At 46.7% G+C, this 22492-nt stretch overlaps 2 protein-coding genes across 4 annotated transcripts; one reads left to right on the top strand and one right to left on the bottom strand.

Moving 5' to 3' along the window:
* Positions 1-384: 384 nt before the first annotated feature.
* Positions 385-6233, bottom strand: sycp2l (synaptonemal complex protein 2-like). Its single transcript, XM_061667077.1, has 13 exons — positions 6143-6233; positions 5911-6050; positions 5793-5845; positions 5658-5703; positions 5502-5594; positions 5333-5405; positions 5094-5242; positions 3489-3588; positions 3362-3414; positions 3152-3218; positions 2981-3060; positions 2861-2903; positions 385-641 (listed from the first exon to the last, which is right to left on the bottom strand). The coding sequence occupies exons 1-13, from the start codon at positions 6198-6200 to the stop codon at positions 385-387; spliced, it is 1212 nt and encodes a 403-aa protein (XP_061523061.1). The 5' UTR covers positions 6201-6233.
* Positions 6234-12482: 6249 nt separating this feature from the next.
* On the top strand, positions 12483-16388 carry gcm2 (glial cells missing transcription factor 2). Of its 3 annotated transcripts, none has more exons than XM_061666343.1 (8): positions 12483-12770; positions 13780-13843; positions 13910-14098; positions 14180-14292; positions 14514-14591; positions 14736-14992; positions 15062-15299; positions 15581-16388. In XM_061666343.1, exons 1-8 carry the CDS (start codon positions 12678-12680, stop codon positions 15836-15838), a joined length of 1290 nt encoding a protein of 429 aa, XP_061522327.1. In that variant the 5' UTR covers positions 12483-12677; the 3' UTR covers positions 15839-16388. The 3 variants fall into 3 exon arrangements, with proteins under 3 accessions (XP_061522327.1, XP_061522325.1, XP_061522326.1); XM_061666341.1 differs by having other exon boundaries at positions 14514-14639; XM_061666342.1 differs by having other exon boundaries at positions 12678-13697; positions 14514-14639.
* Positions 16389-22492: the final 6104 nt, after the last annotated feature.

Raw genomic sequence — 22492 nt, 5'->3', positions numbered from 1 at the left:
TTTATATCCTGCATTACAAAAGAATGATACCATATGTGGTTTTAGGGTGTGCCTCCAACTTGGAGCATAAAAAGTTGAGTTTTCCACACCAACTCAGGAGATTCTGTGCTGACTAAAGCCTTGTTGCATGAACTGAAGCAGCCTGCTCGCTCAGGTGAGAGGCCAAATGTCTTCCAAGTCAACCAGGAAAGACCAGTTGCCATCCATTCAATGCCCTGAGAATGAAATCAGACAAGGCGTACCTTTGCAGGCACCCCTGAGAGAAGACGAGCCGGTGCCAGATGAAGAGCTACTCCCTCTGCCATGACAGGTAAGACTTCCTCTTCCCTGCCTTTTCAATGGTGAAACGTTCCATATCAAAAGTGTGTGCGGAGAAAATAGTCATCATTCAACATTTTGTTTATTTAACACGTTTGTTGCACATGCAGCAGCAATCTGTGCCAGTGACTCATTGATATGTTGCAGTGTGTCTGCAATGATTTTCAATTGATCTTTTGTGTCTTGCTGATTTTGCAGCATGGCTTTAGTTAGCGCCCTCCCCCACTCAAGATGCACCGAATGGGGTTTGGAGGGCCCTGGCCTCGCTGGATCCTCCAACTCCTCTGGCTCCACCTCTAGCTCCTGAACGCAGATGGGACTGCCTGGAGTTTTGAAATTATTGAAAGAACATTAGTCATGTTTATTTTAATTTTCACAAATTAAACAATCTATGTTTATCAAACACCTCCACTCAGCTTTTTATTTACCTGCAGTGTGACTGGTTGATAGAGCCTGTCCCCATCAAGAATACTCCCACCTTGTGACGTGTCCCCGACAATGCTTGCAATACGGGTACCGGTATCTATCGGTGAAAGCTGGGTTGTTGTTTATCATCCTCCAGTTAAGGACAGTTCTCATCTGTGGGCTGTGACACGTTTTTTTGAGCGCAGTTTGATGTGAAACCAATTGATTATTTTTTTAATTTGTCACCTTGCTCTTTTCTCTGATCCTATAGCATTAACAGCAGCGGTTACATTGTCCCACGTCATTTGTTTTCTTTTGCAGGTTAAACGTTCAAGGTTTTATTGTCCCCAAACTGTATTTTTTGGTTGGTTTCCACCTCACCAACAAGTACCTCCAGCTCGGTCTCTGATAAATTTATTTTCATCCTCTTTGCCACGATCTCTGATGGGGAACTAAAGTCAGTTGTGCATTCAAGGGGTTGTTGCTATTTTTGGTCATTTGGAGGAGTTTGTCAATGCAAATGAGGCTCAGCGTTTGCGCGTATGGCACTTCAGAACAGGCGGGATTTATCAACACATCACTTACTGGTGTGTGTGTGTGTGCGACACGATATTTGATGTACAGATTTGGTTTTTTTTTTTTTAAATACTTATTCTAAATTTCAGTCATATGATCGAACCTGTTCTATGCACTCTTTGATAAATGAGGCCCACTGGAGGACCACAAGCAGCTTTCACCTACAAATACCCGGATTGCAAGCATCTTTGGGAAAAGGTCAATACGTGGGATTATCCATGAGGGACACAGACTCTCTCTCCCAACAGAACCAGTAACATCAACCAGTCAGACTGCAGGAAATTTAAAAAAAATAAAATAAAATACATCAACATTAACGTAGACGCTTCCATTTGGGAAAATCCAATCATTCAAATAGTCTTCCAAATTCCTAATGGAGAAATTTGATGAGCGGAAACGGGGAATGTCTGCCATTTGAGATTGCTTAACTCTGTGACCCACTTTGTGAGTTCTATTTGTAGTTTTACTGTCCTACCACAAGGTTCTGTGTGGACGCACGGTGAGAGTTGTGTGTAAATTCATGCACAAATCCAACTTGCTAAATTCCATTCTTTGCATGGGAATGTTATACGTATGCTTGATAGATGAGACCCCAAGTTTCTTGCAAAGTGGATTTGTACTTTTTCCAATTCACTTCAACCCTCTTTATTTTTCCAAAATCTCTTGACATAAATTGGACAATAGCTGGATATTAAAATATTAGTTTGCCACTGTTTTCCAAATTCAATTTGTTAAAAACAAAAATCAAATGCAATCAAATGTGTGGAGTATATATATCATCACGGTTGGGGAGAAACCCCTTTCCGAATTTGGTCAATTCTTTTTTCACAAATCAATACTATTGTTCTGTCCCCACGTGGGTCTCGATTATTTCTACAAACTACTGACCAGTCTAAGGTGTTGAAAAGGGCTTGCTCTCTTTAAGGATGCAACGTTAATGCCTCAACAAGCGTGGCGATTCTTTGGGTTACCTGAAAAGTGAAGGTTTTGGAGCGCCAGCGATATGTAATAATACGATGAGGTGATTATACATGTTTACGGTTTGATAACAGCCCTCTGAAGGGGAAACCTTAAGATGTGGGCCAGGACGGACTTAAATGAGTTTGACACCCATGATCTAGAGCATTCTAATACATTGTGACAAATATTGTATATGTATGTGTGTACTGTCGTTTGTTTTGTTTTTTCCCATGAAACCATCAATCAAAAATTGTACCTGCAGGCTCCACCCGCTGAGGCTGAAGCCCCCAAGGTTGAGACCCTCCAGGCTTCCCTAGAGGGTCACATTCATCAGACAGGTAGCCTTCCCGAAGCAAATGAAAATCATAATATATTGACTTTCATTCAAAAAGGACACACTATTTGGAATGTACACTAAAGACTAAAACTGTACTCAAGTCAAAACAAATGTGACTAATTTGAGAGGCTTGAAAATAAAATGTGACTTATAGCAACACCAACTGGCGTACTGCTGCAATGACAACTTTCACGTGCCTCAAAGGCTTGACTGAGGCTACCGAATGACCCAATTAAAGACTTAAGAATTGAAGGACTTCAACACCTAATTCTGGAGGGGCTCGCTTTCTTTTGGAACCGGAACCATCCTGCAAAAAGGAAAAAGTCAACAGGTGCTCAATGTGATCGTCTTCATTGATGGAAAGAATACTTATTTAAAAAGTACCTTTGTCATATCAGAAATCTTTCCCCCAGTGTCAAATTTCTCTTCCTGAAAGATCTCAGGCTCTGTCCACGCAAGAACGCCTGGAAGTCGAAGATTTTTCACAGCAATTTGAAATGAAAAAATCAAAATGTCCTTGTACATCTTGTGGTGACGTTTTCCGAGGGGTCTCACCAGACACTTTCAACGGCGTCGAGTGTAATACTTGATCAAACAGGATCTCTGCTTTACTTCTGGAACTCTGAAAGGCATCAAAGACAATATTGCTAGTGTAAATGTCAGCGGTGACTTGCTTTCAACTACCGAAAATGGTCCTGACAAATACATTTGATTTGCCGCCAAGCCCTAAAAGACAATCAGCGGTACTTGCAATTATGACATTACCATGGTAACCGAGGCGTCGTCGTCGTCACTGCTTGGGGATGACAGTGGAAGAACTGCACAAACGTGGACATCAGTCGGCTGCCGAGCCATTGTTATCACAGACGAGGTTTATTTTTAACAAACTAACCTTTCAGTTGACTGGGTGGCTTCTTCTTGTAGACTCTACCAAGCGGTCTTGTAGTAGAGGGGGAGGCCTGGACTCCATCACCTGCGTCTTTGTAAGCTCCCTGTTTACACAAACAAATGAGCCAGCTGCCCCACAAGATGAGCAAACGACGCACCGAACGAGTCTGCTCGGTGGTACTGCAATGTCTACATCATGGTACAGGATTTTAGCACCGATATTGGCCCAATTAGCTATCACGGGCGATTTTCCACATCGGGCCCGTCAGGAGCGACAAAATTTGTGGCGTAATCCACGACCAACAATTTGGCCCCTAGGATGCCAAAATGAAAAGTGTGGCACATTTTTTTGGCGGGGATATCGTTTGTGTACTGTGACATCGACAACTTTCCGACAACCCACCTTGACGTCGACCAATAGGCTTGCATATTGTGACCGGCGCATCGCCTCCCATGCTTGCTTTTGGTCGCCATTCAACATTTATTCATCCGCACAAACCAATGTTATCGAACATTAGAGCATGATTCGACAGAACACTGGCATGTTTTACGTACAACAGTTAGTGGTAGCACTAGCTTGCTAGCCTGCATGTTTTCTTCCCTCCTTGCAAGCCGTATCATCTTAAAAGTATGTGAACATACCTCAAGCAATCCTTGAATGAACATCTTCTTTCGAGCACTGGTGGTGACCACCACGTGTTTTTCCTCATTTTGTTCCCCACACAATGCATTGGCGCGATCCATTAGTGTCTTTGTCGCCATGGTAACGGGTGCATCCGGTCGCGTTGACCAGTGACACGTTTTCTGGTTCCGCCTCTCCCACAGTGTTTGATTTGACAAGATAAAGCCTAGTGATCGTAAAAGATGGGATGCGGTGGTATCGGAATACGCGTTTAGTATTGCCACTGTCTAACCGAGATACGGCAAGATTTAATGGAAATAGTCTGAAATAGACAATTAGGCTGTTTTTGTCCCCATTTTGCATTCATTTTTGTAAGATCACGCAACATGTATGCCGCGGAGGACTTGTTTCTGGATCGGCGGTGGAACAGAATCTGTGTGTGAGGTGTTCCATGTTGAGATTATCAGAACACACCACACACCCACACAAAGACCAAAACTGTTGAACGCTTGATTTTTTTTTGTGTGGCTTTTTTAGCTGTAGTAACACATTGACAACCACCATCATTTTTGAATGGTCCCAAAACCAGTTTTTGCATAGTCTATTCCATTGTGGTCTTCAGTAAAATGACAGTTGATGTTTGGCCAGCTATCAGTGAGCTAAACTGTGACATGAACGTAGCTTAGCTGTCTTTGTGGCGTTTCTCATGACACGTGAAGTTAAATGTCATAGTTGTCATGTCTCTTATCTTGGACTTGTAAACTTTGCAGATCCCCATTTGATCAGACACATTCATGAATCCAAATGTAATCTTGGGATCTCCCGCTATGACGATTGATGAGGTGGCCTCTGCACGACTGGTGGCTTTCCAGATTCACACACAAACAGGCAAGACTGTCAAGTCAGGTAGAGTCTTTTGAGTCCCAAGTCCTACAATCGGCGACCCAAATTTGACTGAAGTCAAGTCAAGTGACTGGCGTATCCCACCTCGACCATAAAGACCCTCGCAGCCGCCGCCTCCAGCTCTCCCAGCAGCTCCGGACGGAAGAGCAGCTTTACTCTGTGGCCTTTGCTACTCAGGTGCATGATGGGAATCTTCAGCTGGACACTGAGGACTGCCTGAGCCCTGCTTCCTTCTGGGAAAGCAAACACTTTGAGCCCAGATAGCATGGACCAAACCTTTGAGGAGAACCTCAGTTTGTGACACTGAACATTGTGAAACACACCATCCTGCGGGACCTCAAGCTGGTACCGGTCCACCTCTTCCTTAAGCAGGTGCACAGAACCCCACAGGAAACCCTGAAACAGGCCACCCACCCACACACACACACACACACACACACACACACTCAGAACACACACATGGCACCAAACGGGCCGCACGCACACAACTACCTGAGGAAGGTCAATGAAGAAGCTGATGCATTGCGATCCAAAGTTGAAGTCTACCCAGAACTCATCTAGTTTTTCATCTTTGGGGCAAAAGAGCTAAAGAAGAGGAGAAGTGACAACACAGGAGACCAAACTGTCTGATCCGGGTCTGCTTTTTACCTCTGTGGTCTCCAAGAAGGCTCTGACGCATGGTACGCTCCAAACCCTGACACGCAGAATAACCAGAGTCAAGCAACCACAAAGCAAAAAACAAAAAGCCTCGTACTACCACATGCCGGTCACTCAGTCAGTCACCTTCTCTGTTCACCATGACAATCGTTCAGGAAGTTCAGGAAATGCCGACAATCCTGGTAGTCAGACAGGTCAGAGACAGAACAGACAGACAGAACATAAAGAGCGGTTGAATACTGACCACCTCAAAGTCCGCGTCTTTTATGTTGCAGAAGGCGTTGCCAATGTCGCAGCAGAACCACTGATTGGCTCGCTGGACTCGCTCCTTCCTGGGAGTCAGACGACATAAAGCCTCCGATAGGCTCACCTGCATCTCGTAGTCTGGAACACAAGCATGGATCTCAACTTTTGTGCAACAGTACTGGAATCAGAATCAGAGGAACTTGGATTCCCCCCTTAATTCCCGCTTGTACCTTCTTCACTCTGTTTTTCCAAAGTGGAGCAGAATAAAATGGATTCTTTCATGTTCATTCATCCCAAGTCAACTACAAACCTGTAGCCCACTTTTCTGGATTTCTGTTAGAGACTCCACTCACCTCCGACTGTCTGAATGGTCGCCACCACCTCTGACCTGCAGACGCACCAAGTGTGAACCTGATGAGTTTTTGAGTGCACTAGCGTTATTACAATAGTATCCAAGAACAGTGGAACCTCAATTTAACAGACCCCGAAACAACAAGCAGTCCTTTAGTTCCAGAATTGGCCACCGCTTACTGGTGCACTCACCACACAGCGAATGGTCACCGTATATGCGGGTAGGACCGTCGCCACAGAAATTAATACTAGATCCAGCAAACAGACATGCCGATGTGGCGGCCATGTTGGCTGGGGCGGCGTTTTTTTCCAAAGTCAATGCCTGAACATACGTGCCGGCCATGTTGGCAGGGGCAACGTTCCCATCAAAGGCAATGCATAGACAGTATAGCGTCGCTGTAGGCACGAAGCTCAACAAGGGGCGTGTCATATCTACCTATTCCTATCAATGGCTGCTGTTTGAGCCCTCGTGTCTCATCTGTTGAAAATGCTGGGAGTGATTTTGGTTCGACATACAGTTGTTTTTGTGTCAGGACCTTCTCTATGGCATCCAGTTGTAACTGAGGTGAAAACAGGAAGCACGCTAAACTCGCGGCTCATGAAAAAGACACCGACTCGCCACCACAACATCTTTCTCCCTCCACCTGCACGCAACTGTCACCCCTCCCAACCACCAGCGTTCACGGCAGTATTACATCGTCACCGCTAGGGTTGGGCATCGAGAACCAATTGGAACCGGGACTAACGTTCCGGTTCTCCCGGAATCGTTCAAATTTAAAAATGTCGGTTCCCAGTTTCGATGCCAACAGTCCGCCAACCCCGAAGAAGAGGAGTGGTGCAAACCAATGAAGAACATCGCGCACGAAGATGTCCTCGTGCCCAATGGCGAACAACATTTTTGTGTGTCTTAACTTTGTTCAAATGAATGCCCAGTTGCCTCAGTGCAACACTTGAAATAAGATTATATTGTGCAAAGGAGGCTTTCACGATGTGTAGAAGTCTGACGCGCTCCCTCCCACTCTGAGCCGCAGCCGACACCGCGCCGAACTTCAGTCAAGTCAAATTGGGTGAGTGAAACAATCAAATGCATCTCTGCCAACATTGAGGCAGCTAACAAGCTAAACGGTTGGTTGAACCTTTGCACTGATGGTTTTTAGAGTTTATTTTAGTCTTCAAACCAACGTAAGAGCCGATGACATTAACATTGAGCTAAAACTTCAAGGGTCAAAGTAGCAATTTTACATCAATGATTAAGGACAAAATTCATTTCAACATCTCACAGTATCACAAACACTAACCTTGTGCCTCATCGGTGAGTAGGTAAAGGAATCAACGGTTTACAGCATTTGGTTCCATTACTCAGTTTCTTGCCTTCTAGGTTTACTTCAAAATTCACCGGTGTCTTGCGAAGTTACTTTTCGTGCCAAAATGATGAGTTCCGGTGCGTACCCTTCAAAATAAAAGCTACAAGCTTAAAACAGGAAGTCAAGTTAAACTTGCACATAAACCAATTTGATGTGATAAAACGGCCCTAATAACTTTTGACAATGCTATATTTTACTTTTAGCTGAAGCAATGAATATTTAGTCAACTGGGTTAGTTCCACACACATTGCATTTTAGTTCATAGGTTATGAAGAACCCGGAGTCAAACGTTGAATTTAGTCTATGCTGCGGGCTGCTAAGAAAATTGATGTTCATAATTTGGACACCCTTTATTTAAACCATGCAAACTTTTTTGAAAAGCATCTGAATCGAGAATCGTTTGGAACCAGACTCGCTCAAATTCAAACGATGCCCAACCCTAGTCACTGCAATGTTTAAAAGGTAAATTTAGGTCCACTTTTTTTTTTTTTTTTTTTTTTTTTTTTTTTTAACTGTACTGTGTTTTTAGGTCACAAACAACGTGTCAAATGAACATACAAAGGACTTCAACCAATTCAAATACTGTTTTTACCAAGCTTTATTTTGCTTAGCAATGAAGCATACAGTAGTTATGGCGTGACAGTTTTTTGTCTACAATTGAAGTTCCACTGCATTTATGTACAGAATCTAAGAATAATCACATCATCTGCAGGAGCCTTGGCTCCGATTGGATGCGCCTCCTCTGATCTTTGCCCAGAGAATCCAAGATGCAGTTGAACGTTCTCACGGCCTGAAGGCCGCAGTGACAAAAATCACAGCAAGCAAACAACAACAACGTTCCACTTTTACCTCCAGTCTAATGTTGAAGTGCAGTTCTGCTTCCAGGAGTGTGTGCAGAAGTTCCAGAAGGACCACGGACAGCTCAACAGCTGACGGATGAACAGACGGACAGACAGACAGACAGACAGACACAGACATCAGCAGTCATGTGACCTGACGGCACATGGCCTCACGTGACCAACCTGGAAGACTCGAGCGGCTCAGCAGCTGAAAGACAGGAGCAACCGTGTTGTCGTGGAAATGCAGACGACCCCTTACCTTCCCATCATGCACCTCACCAGCAGAAAGTCATAGAAGCTTTCAGTCACCAGGAGCTGGGCAGAGCTTCTTGAGGATCCAGAGGTCAAAAGGTCACGCAAAGTTTGGAACCACGAAAGAACCTAAGTCCAAACCATGACATCATCACAACAGATGACCTCACAGATGTACTTGGGTTGTAGCATTGACTTGGAAGTAGATCTACAAGCATACTTGGGAATAGACGGAACTAGTAGCAGTAGTATACAATACTCAACACCCCTATTTACATGGAATTTGGAGTAGATGTACATAATGTACATGCATGGAGTTAGTGACGTATGTGTGTGTTAGGGCGGTACGGTGACGACTGGTTAGCACATCTGGCTCACAGTTCTGAGGACCCGGGTTCAAATCCAGCCTCGCCTGTGTGGAGTTTGCATGTTCTCCCCATGCCTGTGTGGGTTTATTCCGGTTTCCTCCCACATTCTAAAAACATGCGTGGTTTGTTAATAGGAGACTAAATTGCCCGTCGGTGTGAATGTGAGTGCGAATGGTTGTTTGTCTATGTGTGCCCCACAATTGGCTGGCGACCATTTCAGGGTGTACCCTGCCTCTCGCCCAGAATCAGCTGGGATAGGCTCAAACACACCTGCAACCCTAGTGACGCCAAGCGGTACAGAAAATGGATGGACGTGTGTGTGCGTGTGCGTTACTTTGTGTGTGATTCCAAGACCGAGCAGGGTCTTGGCGTGGTTTTTGTTGCCCATGAGACTCTCCAAAGACTTAAAGACCACATCCACTCTTCCAAACTCGGCCAAGCTCAGTTGCTGCGTGTAACAGGAAGTGGTTCATCATCATCATTATCGTGGTCAATGGAGTCAGGTATTATGTGGGCCCGCGCCGGTACCTTGCGGACCACCAGGCCCAGTCGGGTAAGTGTGCTCCCGGTCGCGCCTTCTTCACAAAGAAACTCGGCCAATCGTGTCGAGTCTCCACTGGACAGACACGCCTCCATCTCGATTTCCATCTGACACATACCAGGAGGACTTCTGAGGTGGATGATTGACAGGCGCCTCGACCAATGAGACGAAGAAAGCTCATTTTGTTCAATGGTGATGTCACAAAGAATACAACAACACTTTGGGGTTCAACAAATCACAATCTGCTTTAGAATGTGTTCCCTTCTCAAGTCGCTCCCTCACAAATTTACCTAATTGCAATTTTTTTTTTTCCGGTGCATATCGTCAGTTATGCGCTGAAAAACTCACCTGTTAACCATTTTCGTGTTTAGGCCGAAGTCCTGTGTAATATACAAAAAAAACGATTTTGTGCCATCTTGCTGCCAAGGAAGTTTGTTGAAATGGGGGGAGGAGCTTCATTTTTGCAGGCAATAGCCCTAATTAAAAAGTAGTGCTTTGCCACCATATTGTGGCATCTACAGGCAATTAAACCCTTTAGGGGCACATCAATTACTGCCGGATTTGCCTTTATCATTGTACAGTAAAAGAAAAAAAAAAACATGTCCTTTGCAGCCCTAAAAACACACTCGCACAGACATACGCCAATAAATAATACCTACAATAGTCGTGTCATTCAAAAAACAAAAACAATGCCTAAAAATGCTGTAATCACATGACGTGCATTTTGCATCAATCTAAAAGTAGAGAGGGGCAGCGCAGTGTTTAGCACATCTGTCTCACTGTTCTGCACTTCCACTCGAATCTGACCTTTGACCTTCGCTTGCTTGCATTTTGGCCTCATGCGTGCTCGCTCGCTCACTTGTGACTTTTTCTTCCCACACGTCAAAAACATTCCAAAGTGTGAGAAAATGCAAGTGCGAACCACCAAGAAAGCACTGTGCTGCCATCAAAATACACACCAGCAGAGGGCGCTGAAGCTCTCACTTTTACCGACATCTTTGACTTTTCAGCTCATGCCCACACACTCACTACAAATATGACAAGATATTACAAGCACCTGTGCAAAATTTGTATGTCAATCGAAACTTGGTAGGGAGGCCGACGCGAGTTCAGCCAGATAATTTGTTTGGATTGACATTCAGACCAGAAGCGCGGCAAAGTTTTCGAAAGGTGCCTACCGTGGGCCTGTGCCCACCGGTTGTCAGAAGCGGCCACGCAACGAGCCACACTCTCGGCCGCGTATTTGAGTGGTGGCTCAGCAGTCGTTTTGCAGGCGTGTTTACACCACAACTGAGGACGTTGACCACGTCCTAAGTTTAATCACCACTCAGAAATTTCTCAAAAGAGCGAGTACATGTTGTCAGACTCTGACAACATTTCCTGAATTTAGAGTTGACAAATCCATATACTGTACCGGTCTTTTATTCTATAATTGTCTGTATTTCTGCCAAATTTGGTGGAAATTGGTCGATCCGCAGACATTTTTGCTGGACTCTCAGCTGGTCAGGTCCCTTGTGACGTTACTCTGACCTGCCACGATAGCTCATATTTTCTGTCACCAACAATGCAAATTTCATGAATTTTAGCAACTACAAATGCCTCTTAACTGTGCTAGATTTAGTCCTTACCATGTTGATTAAGAATTTGTGAGGTGTTGATTCATTCTCGACTCTGGCTTCGTGTAACCCAATTAAACTTGGAAATCTTACACACACACTTGGAAGCAAGTCGTTTGATTCAATAACGACATCATCACTCAACACGACTTAACTCGGCTGCCTTCAAACCAGCAAGCAAACAAAAATTAGCAAACACGTAACAACAATAATAATAATGATGATGATGATGATGAAAATCGAAGTAAGGACACGTGTCTGTTCATACCATGTTGTCAACGGTCTTTGCCACGCGCGCTCCAGCTCACTGATGAGTGAGTGAGCGCGTGCACAGCGGAAGCAAGATGGCCGTTTTGGCGGAATGTCAGCTGCAGCTCGTTAACGAGCTAATGAATGCGCAGTGTGTCGGGTTTCCATTGACGTTCGGGATTATTCCCGGTAATTGGCACAGGGTGCGTTCTGGGTTTCTGTTGCGGGGCGCTGGAGCCCATCCCAGCTGACCCCGGGCGAAAGGCGGACGACACCCTGAACTGGTCGCCAGTCAGTCACACATAGACACGGACAACCGCTCGCACTCACATCCACACCGTCACTGAGTGGGAACTGAAGCCGCACAAAAGTCAGGCGAATGTACCACTACACCATCGGTGACGCCCGATGCTAACCATCCCATCGAAAATTACAATCAATCACATATCAATTCAGTCGCACAAATTTGTTGACTTGCACAACGTACATCTTTGGCCATGTTTGTCGGTACACTGAATGCAAGAGTGAACGAACAGCGTGTGTGTGAAAACCGTTCAGGAAGACGTCAACGTGAGAATAAATAATAATGTTGTTTTAGGATGGCAAATTCCTTCACTTTCCACAATTTCTATGGAACTGGAGCACGACAACACGTTGTCACACACACGCACACTGTAATTGATGACTAATGACTTGTTTGTTTTGGGAGAAACATTCACTTGTTTCCACAACACTCTTACATGCTCGGACACACGCACGCGCACACAGGTGAAAGTGAACTTTTGGCCAATATTATTTTCAATCTGATCAACAGCAATCGATTAATAACCAAAGCAAACTGTAACAGACACATGCACACCTGTCATTGATGAATGACAAGTGATTGACAAGTGACACACAAACACACTTACTCACACGCACACACGCACTCGCTCGAACACACGCACTTACTCACGCAGAGGTCCCTCCCCCGGGAGTGTGTCGAGTGTCTCACCTTCTTTTTCAGAATCCTCAGCCGAGTCGCAGTGACGACAATCTTTGACGATCTTTTAGGACTTTTGCAGTGCGAAATTATTTTGTCGTCCACAAACATTGGACAGCGACAGGAGCACCCCGATCCAGATCAGGACCAGGAGCGGGGCCCGGACACCCACCAGGACCCGGACCGGGACCAGCGGATTGAGGATGTCCCGCGCGGAGGATCGCGAGGAGGCGGACTGCGTGTGCTCCTTCGGCATGAAGTCCACTTGGGACATCAACGACCCCAAACTCCCGCAGGTCAAAAGTCATCATTTCAACATTACTGACTGAGCAAGTGAAAATGTGGTCTCGTGTTGCATACATAAAATACAGCAAGTATTTCTTTCTTTCACAAAATTAGAGAATCAAAAAAACAAAAAACAAATGTCAAATGTATTTATAATATTCTGTACATTCATGCGTTCTGGTGACCTGTTGGAAAAGTTAAATCAGTCTCCTCAACAAAAACAGTTTTTATTATTATTATTATCATTACTATTATTATTATTATTATTATTGCAGAATGTATAATAATACAATTTAGACTAAATGTTCAAATAAAATACGTGACATACTGAAAGTTTTTTTTAGGGTTGTGTAGTGTGTGTGTGTGTGTGTGTGTGTGTGTGTTTGTGTTTTGGTTTCACTGGGAACAAAAATATAAAAACCAGTTTTTACTGTTTAAACAACAAGAGTGAATATGCGCGTGCACACACATACACAAAGCACATGGCTGATCAATATCTTTCAATTGAAAACAACACGTCAGTATTTTTTTCTTGTTCAATAAAAACAAATGACATCCAAAAGTTGACATGGCCACGTACTGACTGTTTCTATTGATCAAGCTATTACATTTCCTTTACTTCAGCAGCAGGGTGACCTAGTGGTTAGCATGTCTGTCTCGCAGTTCTGAGGTTCCGTGTTTGTATGGGTTGCATGTTCTCCCTATTTTTGCCTGTTTTTTCCCTTCCACATCCCAAAAACAAGCTAGCATGTTCGCGTCCAAATTTTACTTCGCTTCGGATGTGAGTGTCAATCCCTGTTTGTCTGCATGTGATTGGCCGGTGACCAGTCTATCGCTTGTCTCCACGTGTGACCGGTCAAGTCCAGGACGGGATGGACCCCGTCCCTAAACCACAGTCAGCCGGGACAGTTTCCGGCTCAGCCGCAACCCTAATGAGGGCAAGCGCGATAGAAAATGGTTGCGCGGCTGCTTAAGGTGTTTTTTGCGGCTAACGTGCTAAATGCTAAGTACTGTTTGTAGGACACGAAGCAGTTTGACGCCTTCCAGGAGTGGACGGATGGTTACGTGCGCTACATCTACAGCGGTGAGAAACGAGCGGTCGTTGTGGAGCAAATGCGACGACATCCTGCTAAGCTAATGTTGTTTTTAGCGGAGGACAAGAACGCTCAGCGCCACTTGTCGGGCTGGGCCATGAGGAACACCAACAACCACAACTGTCAGATACTGAAGAAGTCGTGTTTGGGCGTGGTGGTTTGCTCTCGAGGCTGCGCGCTGGCCGACGGTTCGCGACTGCAACTGCGGCCCGCCATCTGTGACAAGGCGCGGCAGAAGCAGCAGAGTAAGGGTTGACCGTCTCTGCGAGCGTGACCGGCGCGGTAGCCAGTGCCCGGGCTCATATTGTTCTGCCGTTTTGTTCCAGAGAAGGTTTGTCCGAGTTGTAGCGGCGCTCTGGAGCTGCTCCCGTGTCGAGGGCACAGTGGGTACCCCGTCACCAACTTCTGGAGGGTGGACGGGAAAGCCATCTTCTTCCAGGTGCGTGTGTGTGTGTGTGTGTGTGTTTGTGTGTGTGTATTCTGCAAGAACTTGCCCCGGTGCTAGAAATCCCGACAGTGTGAACAGGGCGTTCTCTTCCTGATGGGAAAGACCCGCACTCCGTTTGGTTCAAAATCTCATCTGAGCTGTTGAATTTCCTGTTAGTCTCTCTGATTGGGTTCTTATTCCCTTACTGTGGTGCGACACTGTGCTTCGTTCAGGCCAAAGGAGTCCACGACCATCCGAGACCAGAGTCCAAGTCCGAGACGGAGGCCAGGAGAAGTTCGGTCAAAAGACGAGTAAGCTCTCCTCCGTTCGCACCAAAAAGACGCCTTGTTGAATCCCAGGTAGACCAAAACAAGGAATACGGGCTCCAAATTGTTGTCTCCTTGCTTATTGTTGTTGTCCTCGTGTTTATTGTTGTGTTGTTGTTGCGGTTTCAGGCTCTCGGTCCCGCCCTACTCTCCTGCGTCGAGTCTGCAGACCGGATCTCCTTTATTGAACCAAGCTTCCCGCAGCATTACCCAGCATTCCAAAGTACAGAACCTTACTACAACCCCCACAATGCCCTGGGAGAGACCTCCCCCAGCCTGCAAAAGACAGCCAGTCCCAGACTCTACATGGGTAGACCTGGTTACGAGTTCCAAGGCTACCTGACCTCACCTGCATATCCGGTCACCTCGGAACTTTGCGATCCAAGGTGAGCCGTTCGCCCTCAGACCAGATCCTGGCAGTGTTAACGAGCTAAACCGAATGTTGACGTTTGCAGGGTGGCTCCGGTCCTCGGTTGTCCGACGTCCTCGGCTTCTGCTCCCCTTTCGTCTCCCTCCTCCTCCTCCTCCTTTGATCCGCCGCTGCCGAAACCAGGCTGGAAGGATCTCCTGAAAAGTTCCGGTCCGTACAGTGACAACCACCATTATTACAGTCCGGACTATCCCTGCCGCTATCCTGGAAACCCCCCAGCTTCTCCAGCTGCACTACAGACCATCATCACCACCACAACCAAAGTCAGTTGACTCGTACAGTGTAGCTCATCCTACAATTGTACAGCCCACATGTTCAATCTTTGTGCACTAGATTTTAGATGCATGTTGAGTCCAGAGTCCAGTATGCATCAACATGTTTTGTGTCATGCAACAGTTGATGTACAATGTAGATGTTGCATGTTAGATCCATGCAGAGTCGTTGTAGACATCAGCTCCGTGTAGATTGGCTGTGGATGTTGATGTTAGAGCCGTGTAAAGTTGATGTTAGATTGTGTGGACCTGACTGTCTTGGTGCTCCTCAGGTGTCGTATCAGCCGTGTCTGAAGGGCACCCCCTACCAGTCGTGTCCCAAAGTTCAGTCCGGGCTCCCCGGCTGCTCCTCGCTGCTGGACGAGTCGTCCTCGTCGTACTCGGCCGAAGTGAAGGTGACGGACGAGTCGGGCGGCGTCATCAAGTCTCTTTCATTTCAGCCCGAAGTCGTGCAGACCAAAACGGAGCGAGCGGACGCCTACGACTATCGCTACGGCTATGCCAACACGTTCCGTTACGACGACTACTGACGCGCCGCCACTCCGCTACCTCCTTACCTCCGTTACCGTGACAACTGAACTGGGGAAACGACATCTACTACGACACGATGCTTTGAGGAAAACTCGTTTTCTTTTGGGCCCGCCACAGAACAAAACATGACACATTTGAACACAAACCGATTTCAAGAAAAACTTTTGCTGACTTTTTTCCGTCCTTTGTGGCCACAAAGTCCTTGCAGCGAATCACTTGGGATTTGGAGAATTTTTCAAAAAACGACAACAACTAAACTTTAAAGGGAGGAAAGAAAGCCCTTTTGGGGAAGTTAGCATGTGCAAGATATGCTAGCATATTGTGAAGTACGCATGCTGCTGAGAGTTTGCCAGTTTTGAACATTTCATCTTGGAGACGAAAGCTAGCGGAGCGACCATCACGCCGTTCAACGTATTGATGACATTTTGGTCTTCAGACTCCTCAGATCCATTGTGATTTCCAATGTTTTGATTGGACTTCTCAATGACTTGCTGTCATTTCCCTGCGAGGATTCAACCTGTCATTCAACAAATGACATGGCAACCCTCACATGTCGTTTGTCTTATTTATTGATCATCAACTTGTCCTGTCACTGACTTGCGATGACCTCATCTTTGATCATTCGTCCAGACACACACACACACACACACACACACACACACGCACACACATACACAAACGTGGAGTGTGCGAGTCTGCCGACCACATCTCCTTTATTAAACCAAGCTTCACAGGGCGGTTCTGGTGGGGGTGGGGGGGTTGCCGTGCCCCCCGCCAAAAACATTTACCAATTCACCAAGTAATAAAAAAATAGTGGGGGACTTGGGGCTCCCGAGCCTCCCGTAGCATTTGGAGTGGCAGCCCAGCCCCCACGTTGTCGATCAACCGGTAGGGGCGCCACCTCGGGGACTTCGCACAGGGCGCTATTAAGGCAATCACCGCCACAGGACACACACGCACACACAGTCCTTGGTCGTGCAGTCTTGGACTCTTCAAATGATGAAAACCTGAGTGCGAGTAAAGTTTTGGCAGCGTATGTGTGTGCACTAAAGCATTAAGACAAGAATGAGTGTGTAAGCATACAAAATGTGTGTGAGTAATAAACTTGTATGGACAGGAAGTGTTTTGTGTCTGTCACTAAGCTGCATTAGAATCAGACGTCTTCACCTCCTCAGAACATACACACGCTCGCACACAAACACACAGTGAGTTCAAGGTCAGGTGACGGTGATTAGAGAGTGAAGGCCACGTGAAGGTCAATGAAGGTGTGATGTCAGCCAGGTGCGAGGAGGAGAAAAAGCCTTGCTGTGATTGGCGCATCTCTGACTTGTTTTTAGTTTGAAGTCAGCCAGCGTGCGGCAAAACGTTCACCTGGAGGACGCACACACACATACAGAAAAAATACACAAAAACATGCACTTATACAGACATACGCACACACCCACGAAGAAACACACACACACACAAGTGTGTCTGCAGTAATTCTATCCTTTCAGCAACATGTTCTTATCTTCTCATCTTCTCTTTGGCTGATCTTCATCACTGACTTTTCACACGCAAATCTTCTTCTTCTTCTTCTTCTTGGTTAAATAAATCATCATCAGCCCCCCCCCCCCCCCCCCATCCCCCTCAAGTGTTTCTTTGATGGCTGCTTTTGATGTCATTACCATTTTCATCATATTCCTCATTTACAATTTGTCATTTGATTTGGAATAAAACATTGTTGTGAACAAAGAGCAAAGTGGACCGCAACTCCTGCCCCCCACCACCCACTTCCCTCCTCGTCTCCGCCCCCCGACTGGCCGGACCAGTTTTGGCCGTAATCGTATCATCAGTGCGTATCGGAGCGTCTCATCAGCGTCTCATCACGTAGACGTCCAGAACCAGTACCAGCATGATGGCGCTTTTCATCTTCCTCTCTCAACATGGACGCCAACATCAACAAGACACACTCACATCAAAGACACGCACACACTCACAAGCAAAGCGTGTGTGTGTGTGCACGAAACGCTAGCATCCCGACATCCCGAGGTCGCATGAAGGACACCCAGGAAGAGCAAGACCGCCACCAGGACCAGGTCGGTCCTGCAATGAGAGGGACTGAGCAGCCCCCCCTTTAGACCCAGATGTCAAACTTGTTTTCATGGTGGGCTACTTGCTTGTTCCGCTGAGAACGGTGGAAGCAAAAATCCAAACGGTAATCTCATACAGTGTTGTGGTATGCCAAAAATCCCAGTTTGGTTCATACTTGCTTGTGAGGTCAGGCTTTGGTTGACATTCCGTACGGTAAAAAAAACATAATCCCAAACAAACAAAACATTACCTCATGTAGAAACCGTCACAGATTTAATGACATTTAAAAGGATACGTCAGCAACTTAAATCTCTTCTTTTTAGGAAAGTGCAACATCAATTGGGTTCTTTTGATGTTTGCTCTTCTTTAAAAACAATGCTAATGACATTTGTTATTGCTTTTGTTTGGCAATGTGTGCTTGCTTCAATCTGTTTATTTGTCACTGTAAATTGAAGTTTACTGTAAAACTGAAAACAAAAGAGAAATATTGTACGCCTTGTATATTTAAGCGCCAAAATAGTCAACCGAGCCACATACGGTGGTCGAGTCGTCGAACATACGTAGGTCCGCTAGCTTCATGCTAACATATCATGTCAAACGCCATAGACTGGAGATGAGCATAGATGTTGTGGTATTTCTAAACATTCCAACGACAGCACTTGAACACTCGGAGCGGCAACACATACAAGCGACAATACCCACAGGCAGCTAATGTTTCGGCAATGTGGGGAAAACGATGATGACTGGAGATTAGGGTTAGTTCGGAGACTTGGTACTGGAGCTCGGATGACATCTCGGAGATCAGATTTGTGTCAATCTCGCGACTCCCGTCCGCCTGAGGCAGAACACGAGTTTAGGGAAATCGGGGCAAGTTTAACGACGTGGCGCGATCTTGCAAAGGAAACGACCACCGCTTGAAGGATTTTTGGTGGGGCTTGTTTAAGATTGCTTCTTCCGCATCAGAACCAAGTACTGGTCCAGGATGGCGTCTCGGACCAGGTGCGTGCGTGTGTGTGTGTGTGCGTTTTGTGTGTTTTGACAGAACAGGAAGTTAGCGGCTGAGTGAAGAAGAATGAAGTCGGTTTATGTTGAAGTTTATCTTTGATGAGAGCTCAGGATAGGACAGGTCTGAGCGTGAAACACACACACACGCATATAGGTGTGTGTGTGTGTGATCTTCACCCACCTGAAGGCGACGGGAGGTCACATGGTCTGATAGCAGGAAACTGCTGAATAAACATGTCATCTTCTGAACTCACCTGCGTATGCTGTGCACGTGTGTGCGTGCGTGCGTGCATAAGCGGCAGACAGTGTCGTGTCACATGACGGATGCTGTGTCTGTGGCGCTCGCCGACCCGCATCGGGAATGCGAGCTACGCAGCTAGCTTCATGCTACCCACGCGGTCACATGGCAGCAGAGCTCCACCCACTATCACTTTTCTTCAACCATTTAGTTTTTTCAAAATGTTTCCTTCCACCAAGACGCCAAAAGCTGAATGAAGCGTTCTCCGTTTCCACCATGAGTGAACGAACCTTTTAAGTTGTGCAAAGAGGAGATGATTTCCTTCTTGCCGGGTGCTACGGGAAAGGATTGCATCTCTGATTGGCCGGCCTACTTCTCTACTGCCGCAGTTTGAAAGTGTGAGATGTTCGCTGAAATGAGGTCAAATATTACTTGGGGTCAATGGACACTTGTAAGCGGCACGTCCATTTCCGGTGGGCACGTAAACGCATCGTGACAAAATGCGAAACGGGTTACAAATCCAAACCAAGTTGACGCAGAAGAAAGGCCGCGCTGTTGGCTGGAGGGGCTATCCCCTCATCCGGTCCAAACCTTTGATGCCATTTATACGGTGGCCGAAACGTCGCGGCGCAACGACAGTCAGGCGGAACGGAAGTTAGCGCGGGACTCCATACTACTGTTTCGCTCGTCTGGGTTAGCGGGACTCATGTTGGCCCACGGACCCACAGACTTCGCTTTATCTTTCATGAGGAAAAACCGACAACAACAAAAAAGAGAGCTCATCCTCAAGAATTGAAGTTGGGAATAGAATTAAATACCACCACTCTACCCATATCGGGCGTCACGCTGGGCGACTGATGAGCATATGTGCCTCACAGTTCTGAGGCGGCTGCGGGGTTCAAATCCGGCCTCGCCCGCGTGGCTTTTCTCGGTGTACTCCGGTTTCCTCCCACATCCCCAAAACATGCGCGCTAGGTTAATTGAAGACTCGAAATTGCCCGTAGGTGTGACTGTGAGTCCGAATGGTCGTTTGTCTATATTTGCCCTGCGATTGGCTGGCGACCAGTTCGGGGTGTACCCCGCCTCTCGCCCGCAGTTAGCTGGGATAGACTCCGGCATACCCGCGACTCTCGTGAGGATAAGCGGTGTAGAAAATGGATGGATGGACTCTGCCCATATCACCAAAAGCTCAAGAAACACATTTCACAACCTGAAACAATATATATCCTTTGTAATGATTTTGATTAATAAAGCTGAGGGGAAAAAAAGTGACTGAGGGGAGAAATTGCACTCGTTTTAATGAACAACGTTTGAAAGGGTCGTGAAAGTCAGCAATTTCTGAGCTATTTCGTAAAGTAAGCACTTTCGGATTGTCATCAACCATCAATACGCCAACTTGAAGAGGACCGAGGTGGGAGGAGCTTATCAATGCGGTGCAAATCAAGCGAATGCGCGTTCGGGGTGTATAAATAACTCCTGCGATAAAAAACCTAACCCTAACCGGACTCGAAGCGAACATCGCATTAGGCGAAGCTACATGTTGGATCGCCCTCTTTTGTGACTTCAACAATCGGTCTGTTTTTGTCCCGAATTTGTCCCTTCCCGAACAAGGATGACAAACACGAGACTTAAGTCTTAAGTCTTCGAAGATGATCCTATAAGATGATCCTGCGGTCTGAGGCGTGTAGAGAGTAGATGTTTCCCAACGGGTCGGGGTCGACAATCTTCAACATGAAACGTGTTCAATATTTACGAAAATCTTTGCGTGTGGGGAATCGTGACGGGAAACGGAATGTAGCCAATCACGAAGCGACCAGACTGACGAACAAGAAAGCGGCTGTAAATTAAAAAAGAAAAACGCGTTGTTACTGATGTCATTTTTTCGCATAGGTGGCTTCACCAGGTAGGTCGATTGAAGACTCTAAATTGCCCGTAGGTGCGAACGTGAGTGCGAATGGTTGTTTGTTTCTGTGTGCCCTGCGATTGGCCGGCGACCGGTTCAGGGTGTGGCCCGCCTCCCGCCCGAGGACAGCAGGGATGGGCTCCGGCGGCCCGCGACCCACGTGAGGAGAAGCGGTAAAGGCTTCACCACACTATTTTCCATAGCAAGTCTGTGTTTTTTCCTCTTTGGTTTTGTTGCATCGTGTGTGATAGCGCAAGAAGATCCGAGATCAGCGGTGGAACAGAATCTTTGTCTTTCTTGAGATGATTGGAGCACACACAATAGCAGCAAAGCCTGATTTTTTAAATCTTCATGTGTGGGGTCTGTCATAGATTTGAAAAATCCCCGTGTGTGCACCAGGACCAGAGGTTTTCTGTCGCTGGCGTGAACGGTCCAGGCGTGCTCGCTTCTCTTGCGACGCTGAATTGGATCGCGGCCTGGCTCGCCATTAGGTTTGGCGCGAGCAAAATCTTGGCGTCGTCGGCCTTATTTCAAGAAGGTTCGCGTTGCGGGGACAGAAATACGACGACATGAAAGACTGTGAAGAGGTTTTGATGTTTGGCCGAGGAGCCGCGAAGACGAAGAGGTGAGCAGGTGGCCGCCACGTTGAGGAGCGCTCCTGATGAAAGGCGGCCGACTCGAGTGCAGTCGCCGGCTTTTGTTGCGAGAGGACCCTAACCCGGCGGCGGAAGCGGCTTCCTGAGAGACGACAGCTGAGCTCCACCGCGAAAACAAATGACGGCCTTTCTTCGTTTTCCTGAAATCTTCCTTTCATTTTGGCACGACCCAAGTTGCAATTGTTCTTCGCTTGACAAGCATTTCCCTTCTTAACATAAATTGAACATCAGTTGTACATTTAACATTTCGCATGCCACAATTTTCTGACATTTGTTGTCAACAATGTCTGACTATCAATTCAAGGGGCAATAATATTGTCAAAAGACGATGACGTGACGATACGTTTACAGTCCAGCCATCGAGGCCCTCTGATGGAGCTTGACACCTTTGAACTACAGAACCGGACGCCGACATTTTACGGCCAGCAGGTGGCAGCAGCTTGCTCGTTGGCCAGGAAAGCTGATTCAGATTTGGATCGGCTTCATTTCTATGCAGCAAATTCAAGCTGCAGTTTGTGTATTCGCCCGTTAGGTGGCATTGCTGCATCATTATGACGCTGCTGCAGGCGAGTCACGCGCACATTCATTTGTTCATTTGTGGCGGCACGGTGAGCGACTGGTTAGCACATCTGCCTCACAGTTTTGAGGACTGGGGTTCGAATCCGGCCCCGCCTGTGCGGAGTTTGCATGTTCTCCCCGTGGCAGCGTGGCTTTTCTCCGGGTACTGCGGTTTCCTCCCACTTCCCAAAAACATGCGCGCTCGGTTGATTGAAGACTC

Source organism: Phycodurus eques, chromosome 21, assembly GCF_024500275.1.
Source record: "Phycodurus eques isolate BA_2022a chromosome 21, UOR_Pequ_1.1, whole genome shotgun sequence".
Classification (NCBI taxonomy): domain Eukaryota; kingdom Metazoa; phylum Chordata; class Actinopteri; order Syngnathiformes; family Syngnathidae; genus Phycodurus; species Phycodurus eques.
Note: the sequence above shows the minus strand (reverse complement) of the source record. Positions and strands in the feature narration are given on the sequence as shown.

Bases quoted from the DNA above. Each gene is read 5' to 3' on its own strand.
- sycp2l (XM_061667077.1), bottom strand. From the start codon at position 6,200: ATGAACATGAAAGAATCCATTTTATTCTGCTCCACTTTGGAAAAACAG. The intron at 5,704-5,792 runs GTGACTGACTGA...TCTGCGTGTCAG, and splicing joins TGTCATGGTGAACAGAGAAG to GGTTTGGAGCGTACCATGCG. The intron at 3,415-3,488 runs GTTAGTTTGTTA...ACGTTTGTGCAG, and splicing joins GCCACCCAGTCAACTGAAAG to TTCTTCCACTGTCATCCCCA.
- gcm2 (XM_061666341.1), top strand. From the start codon at position 12,678: ATGTCCCGCGCGGAGGATCGCGAGGAGGCGGACTGCGTGTGCTCCTTC. The intron at 12,771-13,779 runs GTCAAAAGTCAT...TACTGTTTGTAG, and splicing joins ACGACCCCAAACTCCCGCAG to GACACGAAGCAGTTTGACGC. The intron at 14,993-15,061 runs GTGAGCCGTTCG...TGACGTTTGCAG, and splicing joins TCGGAACTTTGCGATCCAAG to GGTGGCTCCGGTCCTCGGTT.